Raw genomic sequence first — 12,240 nt, forward strand, 5'->3', positions numbered from 1 at the left:
GTGACCCTATGGACTGTAGGCCACCAGGCTCCTCTGTCCATGGGATTCTCCAGGCAAGAATACTAGAGTTGGTTGCCGTGCCCTTCTTTAGGGGATCTTACCGACCTGGGGATTGAACTCAAATCTGCCTGTGTCTCCTGCATTGCAGGTGGATTCTTTACCCACTGAGCCACCTGGGAAGCCTGTTTATACCATTATACCTTATACAAAATTGATGATAAATCTGCATAAAGGTAAAACATAAACTTCTAGATTAAAGCGTAGAAATTTTTCCAACTTTGGAATAGAAAACAGTTTCTTAGGACAGAAAAATAGCCTGCCCCCCCAGCCCAAAATTACAAGTTTGACTCTGTTAAATTAAGAACTTCTCAAAAGATATAGTTAAGAAAATGTAAAAAGAAGCCACAGACTGTGAGCAAAATGTCAACAGTACGTGTATCTAACAGAAGGCCTCTCCAGAATATAATAAGAACTCTTAAAGTGAAAGTGAAAGTCATGTCTGATTCTTTGCAATCACATGGACTATGCAATCCATGGAATTCTCCAGGCCAGAATACTGGAGTGGGTCCTTTCCCTTCTCCAAGGGATCTTCCCAACCTAGGGATCCAACCCAGGTCTTTTGCATTGCAGGTGGATTCTTTACCATCTGAGCCTCAGAGGAAGCCCAAGAACTCAATTAAAAAGAAATACATAAACCTCAATTAAAAAATGGGCAAAAGCGTTTGAAAAGACACTTGACAAAAGAAGATATTAAAAAATATTTTGTATTTTGAGATAGAGAAACTCTTTAATAAGGAATGAAATCGTTGACTACTAAAAAATTGGTATATTTCACTATATGAAAATTAAGAGTGAAGGACACCTTACAGTGAAGACTATGAACTCTGAGACTATGTTAACAATACATGACATTGACAAAGAATTGTTTTCAAAAATAGAGAAGTAGTCCTCCTGCTTAGAAAAGCTAATAGAAACCAACCTGACTTCAAAATATGAATATTACAAAAATGTGTTTATATATATTTGTATTTGCATATGTGTGTATTTGTTTCAAGGCATTAGAGAATTAACAGGTCTCTGAAAAAGTGTGGGGACAGATCTTTGGGGGAGAAAAAGGACACTTAGGAAAGTGACCCTGACACTTTGGGCTACTTTTTCTCTAGCTATATCTTCCAGTTCCTGAGTAGAAGTCTCCAGGTTCTTGAGGCTAAAGATAAAAATACTGTTTAGGGACTTTATGTTGAGATCGTGAATGAAGGAAGGGCTGCTCTCTAGAAGTGAAAGTGAATCAGAAAGTGTTCTACCTCCCCTCACAGGGGTTAGAGTTTCTCACCACATCTTAATCTCTGACTGAATTAAGGTAATGGAGGATTACTAACACACCGAGCCTCATTGCTTGCCGGAAGTGAAAATATTAATAGATCTTGAAAAAGATATCATTACTTGAAGCCTCAGATTATGTCTATGATTTCCATGTACATTGTCCAGCCCTGAGTTCAGAATAATCAGCATATTAACAAATGAGACAACATGGTAGAAGAGAGGGAAAAAATTACTTAACTAAACGTTAGTCATTCAGGATTAAATGACAGGGTCTCTCTTGGTGGTCCAGTGGTTAAGACACTAGAAGGAGGATGGTTTTGATCCCTGGTCAAAGATCCCACATGCCTCATGGTATGGCACGACCGAAAAATAAGAAATAGAAATTTAAAAAGAAAGATAAATGACAGGTGTACACCCTCAAAAAGGTATAGCTGAGGTGTCAGACATGTTAACAACCTAAAGGTATCTGAATAATGAAATGATCAGACATAGATAGACTTTAATATATTCAAGTACATAAAGACAAAATTAAAAATTTCAGCAGAAAATTGGAAGTGAACAGAAGAACCTAATGGAAATTCTAGAACTGAAAAATATAATAACAGAAACTAAGAATTTGGTGAACTTAGACCTGGATAGTATGTCATAAGAAAAAAGAGTAAACCATGGAAACAAATGGGTAGAAAATACAGAAATGAGTTTAAGAGACATAGTGACACATCAGAAAGTTCTAAAGTATGTATAATTGATATCTCAGAAGGAGAAAAAATGAGAGTGAAGTAGAGACAGATAGTGGCTGAGAATTTTCCACATATGACAGAGAAAATCAAACAACAAATTTAGTAAACCCTGTTATTAGTTCAGGAAAAATCTTTCATGAAGAAAATAATACTTTACACAGTATTAGAAAAGTCTAAAGACCAAAAGATACACTCTTAAAAACAACCAGTAAAAAGTCCAGTCACCTTCAAAGAAGCAGCAGTAAAAATGACAGCTCGTTTCTCATTGGAAACAGTTGAAACCAGAAGACAATGGAATGTGCTGAAACAGTAACTGCCATCCTAGAATGATGTACTGAGTGAAAATAGATAAAAGTACAATGAAGACAGTAACTAAGAGAACAAACATGGAGTTGTCAAGGGAGAAGGAAATTATAAAATGTGAGTGTAAATTTGGAATTGTGGCTTAAAATTTAAGTTGAACTCTCAATTACTGTCATTACAGTTCACTTAGCATGGTGCTTTTAGATGTCAGCAAATACTTAAATCTTTAGATTCAACAGCAGTGTTATTTCTTTAAACAAATACTTATTGAGTGTCTGCCATTTGCCTGTGAAGTGTGTGTTGCCAGCTAGCAGTATAGTAAGAAGCAAACACAGAGATAATTTCTTCTTTCCAGAACTCATATTCTAGTGGTTGAAGTCATGGTGGTGGACGGGGGACAGAAGATGAATAACCACATATTAACTGTGATGGACATGGGTCCATGGTTCTGTGAGGTGTAATATGGGTGATTTAACCTTTGCTAAGTCTGAAGAAAGAAGTGGACTAGATCAGGGAAGGCAGTATCCCCATGTGCAAAATACTGTGAAGGGATACAGATGACGTGTTGCAGGATTGGAAAGAAGTTCTGTTTAGCTGTAGCAGAGAGAGCTAGAGTTGGGTAGTGTTGTAAGGTCTCTGTGAAGTACTGTGGAATGGGACAAAACTGAACAGGTAAACAAAGTCTGTAGTGTTGACTAGGTGGTGCATCTAAAGGGTTTATGATTTTATTCTTAGAGTGATAGGAAGTCATTTGAAATACAGGTGCAGATGGGTAATATTTTCAAAATCATGTTTTGAAGAGATTGCAGTTTGAAGATCAGATTGAAGATCAGCCATGGACAGAGATGGATTCCCATCACTCTTAGTGCAGTACTCTAGGTAGTAAGTGATGGTGGCTTGGGCTAATGTGATGGACTAGAGGTAATGTGGGCAGATGCCCTAAGTACTTAGATGCTAAATTTGACACAGCTGGGTGATAGATTGGTAGAGGAAGATGTCAAAGTATTATAGACTACTGTAAGACTTGCTTTATGTGTATACACACACACACACATGATTACATATTAAATGGTATGTTTTGAAAATGTTTCAAAGTTAAAGAATTGTTTGAATAAATAAATCATCTATAAAGTAGAACATTACGAGACTGAAAGTGCTGTTTAGGAATTTTTAACAGTGTGAGGAAATAACCTATGGTCTTACATATGAAGTAGAAAATGAAGTTGTTTAAAATGTATATCATTGATTATATAAATTATGATAGTGAAACATGCTAATGATCAGAAATAACTCTTTTGACATATAGACACCTCAAGAAAAACATGCTATTAATGGTCCAGAACTCCTGAGGAAAAAACGTACAACTGTAGCTGAAAAAAATACTTGTCAGCTTTATATTCAGACTGATCATCTGTTCTTTAAATATTACGGAACACGAGAAGCTGTGATTGCCCAGGTATCTATAATTTTGCTACTATTTTAGTTTTGATATTCTCATATTGTTTCATTATACCTGTGTTTTCCTCTAAAAGTTAAAGTTAGTACATATCTCATTTTGGAAAAGTAAAGAGTATGTATTTTCAGTTGTGATGTGATAAAATATGTAAGATAAGAACACAAATAACTGAAAGACCAGTTAGGATATTTTAGTGTCGTTCAAAAGAGAGATTTAAGACAATGATTTCATGAAGAAGATGATGGCACTGGAGCTTAGCTTTGAAAAGAGGGTCAGATTATCATTTGTGGTCTTAAAGGAGAGAAAGGTAGAAGAATCCTAATAAGAGTATTTAATTTCTATTCTGTATTCTCATTATACTTAACACTCTGTGTGCTGTGTGCTTAGTTGCTCAGTTGTGTGTGAATTTTTACAACCCTGTGGACTGTAGCCCACTAGGCTGCTCTGTCCATGGGGATTCTCCAGGCAAGTATACAGGAGTGGGTTGCCATGCCCTCCTCTGAGGGATCTTCCCCACCCAAGGATAGAACCCAGGTCCTCCCACATTGCAGACAGATTCTTTACTGTCTGAGCCACCAGAGAAGCCCACTCTATAGTTACACTATTATCTGCATTTGTATCTTTTCAACCCTTCAATTTAGTTCAGTTCAGTCACTCAGTCGTGTCCGACTCTTTGCGACCCCATGGACTGCATGCAGCATGCCAGGTTTCCCTGTCCATCACTAACTCCTGGAATTTACTCAAACTCATGTCCATTGAGTTGTGATGGCATCCAACCATCTCATCCTTTCTCGTCCCCTTCTCCTGCCTTCAATCTTTCCCAGCACCAGGGTCTTTTCAAATGAATCAGCTCTTCACATCAGGTGGCCAAAGTATTGGAGTTTCAGCTTCAGCATCAGTCCTTCCAATGAATATTCAGGAATGATTTCCTTTAGGATGGACTGACTGGATCTCCTTGCAGTCCAAGGGACTCTTAACACCACAGTTCAAAAGCATCAATTCTTCGGTGCTCAGCTTTCTTTATAGTCCAACTCTCACATCCATACATGACTACTGGAAAAAGCCTTATTAAAGTATAAATTTTTTGGAGATACTCTTCAAAATACCCTTCATTTTGAAGGTATCCATTGAATTTGATGAATGCATTTTGAGTCTAAGGATTTGAGACTGAGATGGTGGAGGTGTCATTAGTACAAATGGTGAACTTGTTTTGTTGGTGGTAATGAACTTACTTTTAGACATGTTTTAAAAACCCATGTACCTGATTGTCCCTTTAGGGTATTGAAAATATAGAATTGGAGCATGGGAGAGGTTAGCCTTGAGCTTTCTGCATGGAATTTAAGGGTTTAAGAGAGAGTTAAAACAAGGAAAGAGAATGAAAGGGAGAGAATGAAATCAAAAGGGAAGGAACTGGGAGATAAAATCTCTTTATAGTGAATAGGATGAGGAGGAGAAACTATGGGCTAAAATGTAATAGTTAAAGAGGTGGGAGATAAAGTAGGATCAATCAAGGAATAAGAAAAGTTTCAAATTAAATGCATAGCCAGTAGAGTCATATTTGGAGATATCAAAGAGAATGACTTTAGTGTGTTAATTAACTTGATGGGAGGGATCCTTTCCCAATGTGTATGTTTGTCAAATTGTCATGATGTACACTTTAAATATCTTACATTTAATTTGTCGATTATACCTCAGTGAAAAAGACCCTGATGCTGGGAAAGTTTGAAGGCAGGAAGAGAAGGGGACGACAGAAGATGAGATGGTTGGATGGCATCACTGATTAAATGGACATGAGTTTGAGCAAGCTTCAGGAGATAGTGAAGGGCAGGGAAGCCTGGCATTGGATGGTTGGATGGCATCACCAACTCAATGGACATGAGTTTGAGCAATATCTGGGAGTTGGTAATGGACAGGGAAGCCTGGTGTGCTGTAGTCCATGGGGTAATAAAGAGTTGGATATGCCTGAGCGACTGAACTGCCTGACTGAACTGAATGCTGAAAAAAAGAAAGAATGATTATAAATATTAGTTGACTTAGTTATCAGAAGATTGTTGACGTGCTTTAAGCAAGCTTTCAGTAAAGTTATGCGGGTGAAAACATTGTGAACAATAAGGAATTGGTTGGCAGGAACAGTTAGGGTTTCAAGAGATGTGAAAAACCAGAAATATGGTGGCTTAAGAATAAGGAAATGGCACCCCACTCCAGTACTCTTGCCTGGAAAATCCCATGGATGGAGAAGCCTGGTAGGCTACAGTCCATGGGGCACAAAGAGTCAGACATGACTGAGCGACTTCACTTCACAAGAATAATATGGAATATTTGAGTGAAAGGGGGACACACGAGAAGTTGGTCAGAAGAGGAACATGATCCAGTGGAGAAGCAGTGTAAGATATGAAAAAGAAAAATTGATGTAAGACAATGTTCTTGAAGATCCAGTAAGGATTGGGGTTAAGAATAAAAGAAAGTTACTTCATAAGGAAGAATTACCATTTGAGGAAGATAGAAATGGATAAAGATAGAAAAGTTTGAAGGTTAAAAGAGCAGGAACTCAAGATGAACTCTCAGTAAACTAAGATATCTAATTAGTCATCTGTGGAGAAGTGTTTGAACCGCCAATGTTTGGGGTGGAGAAAGAACAGAGAGTTGGATAAGGGATCACTAAACCAAGCTGAGTGTAGGTAGCACAGATTTCTAATGGACTTTACCAGCAGTGTTATGATGTTCTTTATCAATGTGTGGCAAACTGGGCTACTTTTTAAATTGGTAATGCTTCTACTTGGCTGTTCTATGTTTATATAATTTCTTTGAAAATAGTTTTGAAACTATATATGCATGCATATTTTCACATAAGTGGTAGCAGGAGTGCTTTTCGTAAATGAAGATGGGAAGGTTCATATATAGTGATTTAGAAGCCAGAGAGTTAAGTTGGGAGTCAGCTAGGTAAAAAGAGGATCTTTCTGTGTTCTGTCACTCTGCTCGTCTCTCTCAGTTTTAGCAAAATCTGAATGTATATTGTTTATATTTGTATTACTTCTTTCCCTTTCTCCTCCCTCTAAAGTAAATCTCTATAAATTTATAGGGATCTTCTCAGTTTTGTTTACCACTATACCTCCAGCACCTAATATGGTGTCTTTGTTGTTATTTAGTTGCTAAGTCATCTTCCATGCTTTTTCGACCCCATGGGCTATAGCCTGCCTGGCTCCTCCATCCATGGGATTTCCCAGGCAAGAATACTGGAATGGGTTGCCATTTCCTTCTCCAGGGCATCTTCCCAACCTAGGGACCAAATCTGTGTCTCCTGCATTGGCAAGTGGGTTCTTTACCACTGAGTCACCAGGGAAGCCCAGTGCCTACTACATAGTAAGTGGTGGACAAAACTTAACAGAATGTGTACCAGTGCAGCAGTGGTAAGACTGAGTCAGAGGATGACTGAGTGCTCTGATACTAACAGGGAGATATTCACAGAATATGTTTGAATTGAGTCTAAGGAGTAAAACCCTAGGTATAAGGCAGCAGCATGTGAAAAGGCATGGAAGTATGACATTGCAGGATGAATTGAGGAAACAAAGTTTTATATGACCGAGGCAAGAGTGCATGTTTGGTTTTGGCCAGAGAAAAGTCGGGAGAGTCATTCAATTTCTCTTCTCAGTTCCAGCTCACTAATCTTTTTCATCCTTTCATCTAGTATATGATATTGACATTTTAAAATTTGAATGTGGTAGAATATGAATAATTCTTGATTTGGAAAATGGAAATTCACAGTCTTTTTCACATTTCAACATTGCCCCTAAAATGTTTTTCTTTTTTAAAAAAATCAATAGATATCCAGTCATGTTAAAGCAATTGACACAATTTACCAGACAACAGACTTCTCTGGAATCCGTAACATCAGTTTCATGGTGAAACGCATAAGAGTAAGTAAGGAATTTCAATAGTTAACATTAAAAAAGAGAAACAATAAGGATCATGTTTACGAAATGAAAATGCTTGCTTTTTATTTCATCTTTATGCATTAAATAATTTAAATTGTATTTACTAATACAGGTTATCTTTACTCTTGGGTTGTACATGATCACAGAGGGGATACCCGGACTTATGATTTAAGAATGAAATCTATAGAGCTTTAATCTGGACTGTAGAAGAAGTATGGTATAAAGTACTGTTTTCTGTTTGTCTGATTAACATACTACTTATAAAGTGCTCTAGTAACTAGAGATTCGGTACTTGACATTTTCCCCAGTTTCTGTAGTTCTGTAGATTTTCCTTATAAAGTATATTTTAGAATGTGTCCCATTTGATGCTCCAGTGGAGGGAAGGATAGATACAGTGGTTAAGTAAAATTGGAAGTTGGAGAAACACTTAATTCTATTTCCTCTTGAAATTTAACAGTGCACACTAATGTATTCCAGGTTTTGAAAAATCCTTTGGGAAAGAAATCCATACATTTCTAAGCTCATTTAGCCTTTTTTGTATTAACATCATCTGAGACGCCAAAGAATTGCAGTACACATTTTGAGAAATGCTGATTCTTAGTTTTAATGTTATAAATTGTTAATAAGTAAATACTCAATTATTAACAAAATTGGACTGTTTCAAACATTTTCTAAATATGAATTCTTTCAAAGTATATAGCTTTTAGGAATCTGAGTTTATAAGCTAGCTAACCCATGTTTTAAAAGTCATCATTTTACAAAAGTAGTTTCCACAGAACTTCTTTATTTTTAATAAAAATTTTAATGGTTTAAAATTTTTTTAAATTATGTATTTATTTATTTTGGGCCTCACTATGCAGCTTGGAGGATTTTAGTTCCCCAACCAGGGATTAAACCCTAGCCCTCTCAGTGAAAGCACTGAGTTTTGACAACTAGATCTCCAGGGAATTTCCCATAGAGAATTCTTTATATTTCTTAAAATATGGTTGACTAGATTATAGTTTTAGAATACATGTGTAATATATTTTTTAAAATAGCTGAAAGTGGTCTTTACTTTTAAAAGTGACATGATTAAATACTACATTGAGTTGTCTTAAGGTGGAATATGGTTTATAGATAGAACTGTAATCAGTTGCTTTCATGTATTTTGAGAGTGATATAAACATTTAAATGAGCAAATAAAAGTGATAAGTGATATAAATATTGCTGTTCAGTAGACAGAGGAATAAAATGCAAAGTAGTGAAAAATAGAGAACACCTTAAGAAGTTTTAGTAAGGTACATTTTTTTGAGTAAAATAATTTGCATTATGAAGAAACACATGTAATATAAAAGGGTAATGTGGCAGTTGGTTGTTTTTCCAGCCTTTAATCAAGATTAAAACTTTAGTTTAAAGTCTCATCAGTTGAAGTTTGTGACCCATTAAATAATTTGAAATTTATATTTTATAAGCACATATTTAAATATTCATCATCCCATTTTTAATATAGGTAACTAAAATTTAGATGTAGTTTTTATTTATAGCCGATATTATAGAAATATCAGAATTTCATTTCTGTGTTTTGTGGGGAAAAGCAATATGTAGCATGTCTCTAAGCATGGGCTACTTAACAATACATAGTATTCTTGTTTTGGGATTTGTGCGTGTGTGTGTTATATGACCATAACTGATTGTTTTGATTAATTGTTAATGGATAAACCAGATGTTCTCATATCTGTCCTTGGGCAGTTACCCTCAAGGGATTTCTGCCACCCTGTTTGAAAACCCCTTGGTTTTACTGAAAGATGTGGATCATAAAAAGACCTGTAGTTTTCATTTTATTGACTGTAATAGCCTTACCTTATCACTGATATTTTCAGTAGACTGAGATTTGCCTTCTAAGCAATGTTTATTCTCATATATATTCCTTTTTATTCTCTATCAAAAGTCTTATATGTAGTTCTCTTACTTGGAGAAAATTAAATTGTTCTAGGACTTCAAAAGATAGGCAGAGGTCTCTGAAAAGAAATGACTCATAAATAAAAGCTTTTGTTTGGTGAAGTTTGGTATCAGAATTGATTATTCTTCACATTGTATAAGAGAAACCTGCCCCAAGAGTGTAGTAGATAAAGTGTTGAAGTAAACATTCTGGAGGAACTCAGCTTGAAATAGAGACACAAATGGGCAAAGAAAAAAAATTCTTAAACAGGGAAAAAAATTGAACTTGAAGCTAGTTGGGCTTGACTCATGATTTTCTAGGCAAGTAGAACCAGGAATATGATTTGTCTGCTGAATTGACAGTCTTGGATTTAATATCTATTTTATGTTCTGCTAATTAGGTGAAATATAGGGTTTTATATCCTTTACTTATCACCATATGTAGGAGATCAACTGATCAAATGATTAAATTTGAGAAACTGTACTTCCTTATTAGAAATTTTGAAAGCAGAACTTGTTTTTTCATCCCAAGTGTTCAGGAAAGGGGTAAAAATTTGCTCAGAAATGTAAGATACTCAGTTTTAATTCCCCTGCCTTGTCTTTCCATTTTTTTTTTTTCTTTTTGGTGTCTATGATCAGCTATAGGGTGGAGGAAGTGGGAATAATTGTAGAAGCATTAATTTAGCCCCAACTTCTTTGGGCTATTGTCCAGCTTGGTCAAATTTTTCTAAATCTTCAGATATCCTCATGGCTACTTAAAAAAAAAAAAATTGACTAAGTAGTGGATACTACTTTTGCTAAAACTCTGCTAACATTAGCTGCTTATTAAAATCATTGTTTTGTGGGTTTTAGATCAACACAACTGCTGATGAGAAGGACCCTACAAATCCATTCCGTTTTCCAAATATTGGTGTGGAGAAGTTTCTGGAGCTGAATTCTGAGCAGAATCATGATGACTACTGTTTGGCCTACGTTTTCACAGATCGAGATTTTGATGATGGTGTCCTTGGTCTGGCGTGGGTTGGAGCACCTTCAGGTAGTCTATCTAAATATGTCTTGACTTACTACTTGGAATGAAAAGCAGTTTCATGATGGATTGAATTTTACAAAGTATAGGAGAAAGTGATGCCCGTATAGTATTTTCATTTGTACAGGTCAAGTTAGGTAAAATTCATAAGCATAAATGTAAATGGAAAAATAGATGAAGCAGCTTTTTATTTTGAAATGAATTACATGAGTACTGACAGGGAGATAGCCTGACATTTGGTATTGTACCTTCAGTGGCTGAAATAAATAATTTTATGGGGAAAAGTGGTACTTATCTCTGAAACTAAAAAGCAGAATGCTAATTGTTCCACAAAAGTTAATGTAATTAATTAATGGGATGGGGGTTGGGGAGAGGTTCTTAGAGTCAACAAGGGAAAATTATGTTCTTGCTTTTGTTCTGCAGTGAGATAAAATGCAGAGAAATCCTGCTCAAGAACAGCAGGTGGGAAGAAAAAGAAAGACTACCTTTACTATCATTATTTTATTTCTAGCCTTTATTTTAACAAAAGTCAAAGAGACTGCCTGAAAAGAGATGAGAGTAGGAGACCCCAGGACCCATAGCTCCATTGGTTGACTGCATGGACCCACATTCTGCTGGTGTCTACCTTAGCCATGAAAGCCACCATCATTGAGAAAGCTGGAATAGGATAATCTCCTTTCTACTGCGGTCCAGTGGGGATCTGTCATTTACGGTATAATAGGTTCAGTAGCCTAGTTTAGAGAAATGCAAATTTATTAAGTAGAAAGAATCCCCGACTCTTTGAATATAAATTTGCCATATAGGATTTGATGAGTAGTCCATCATCTTCTGAGCTGTAAATGGCAGTTTCTCCTTTTGATATATCTTTTTAAAAGAATCAACTTCAGCTTTATATGGGGTAAGATAGGCTCTTCTGTTCTTAATTTACTCTTTGATTTTTTATGCATATTTTAACATCTTTAGTACTATAGTTTTCCTCTTATATATTTTGCTCTTTTTTTAAAACCAGCAGTGAATATCCTTTTTACATGTTCCAAAGCTTTTGTTTCTCTGCCACATTTTGAAGTGTACCCAAACCCTGCTGTCATTAAAATACATGTTTATGTCATAGGCTGCATGTATTATATACTACGGCATTTTTGGATATTTGTCCCTTAAAGTGATCTGTGTTGGTTTTGTGTTACTTGCATTGTCAGCAGATTGTATGTCTCGCTCTTTCCTGTGATAATTCACGTACTTTATAACTTGTATATGCTGAAATTTCTTTTTCCCTGTTTGGGAAAAAGATTAGTTGGATAATTTTATCACAATGTTTTTAATCCCTTCTCCTTATTCATCAGTAAGTACTATAGAAACTCAAGGATTCATTTGGTTTGTCTTTATATATTGTGGTTAATATGGTGGTTCTTTAACTGTGCTCCATGGACTAGCAGCATCCATATTACCTGGGAACTTGTTAGGAATGTAAATTTATGGGCCTCACTCAGGTCTACTGTATCAGAAATTCCGGGTGGTGTGGAGCCCATCAGTCTTTGTCTGAAG

General features: G+C 35.9%; 1 protein-coding gene across 3 annotated transcripts in view; it reads left to right on the top strand.

The window, feature by feature from the left end:
- ADAM10 (ADAM metallopeptidase domain 10) overlaps positions 1–12,240 on the top strand; it is a 143,529-nt gene that overhangs the window by 94,705 nt on the left and 36,584 nt on the right. For all 3 annotated transcript variants that reach the window (XM_070797490.1, XM_070797491.1, XM_070797492.1), the window contains exons 6-8: positions 3,673–3,822; positions 7,644–7,736; positions 10,524–10,707. In XM_070797490.1, coding sequence (XP_070653591.1) covers positions 3,673–3,822; positions 7,644–7,736; positions 10,524–10,707 — 427 coding nt within the window. The remainder of the gene's footprint in view (positions 1–3,672; positions 3,823–7,643; positions 7,737–10,523; positions 10,708–12,240) is intronic.

Source organism: Bos indicus, chromosome 10 (assembly GCF_029378745.1).
Source record: "Bos indicus isolate NIAB-ARS_2022 breed Sahiwal x Tharparkar chromosome 10, NIAB-ARS_B.indTharparkar_mat_pri_1.0, whole genome shotgun sequence".
Classification (NCBI taxonomy): Eukaryota; Metazoa; Chordata; class Mammalia; order Artiodactyla; family Bovidae; genus Bos; species Bos indicus.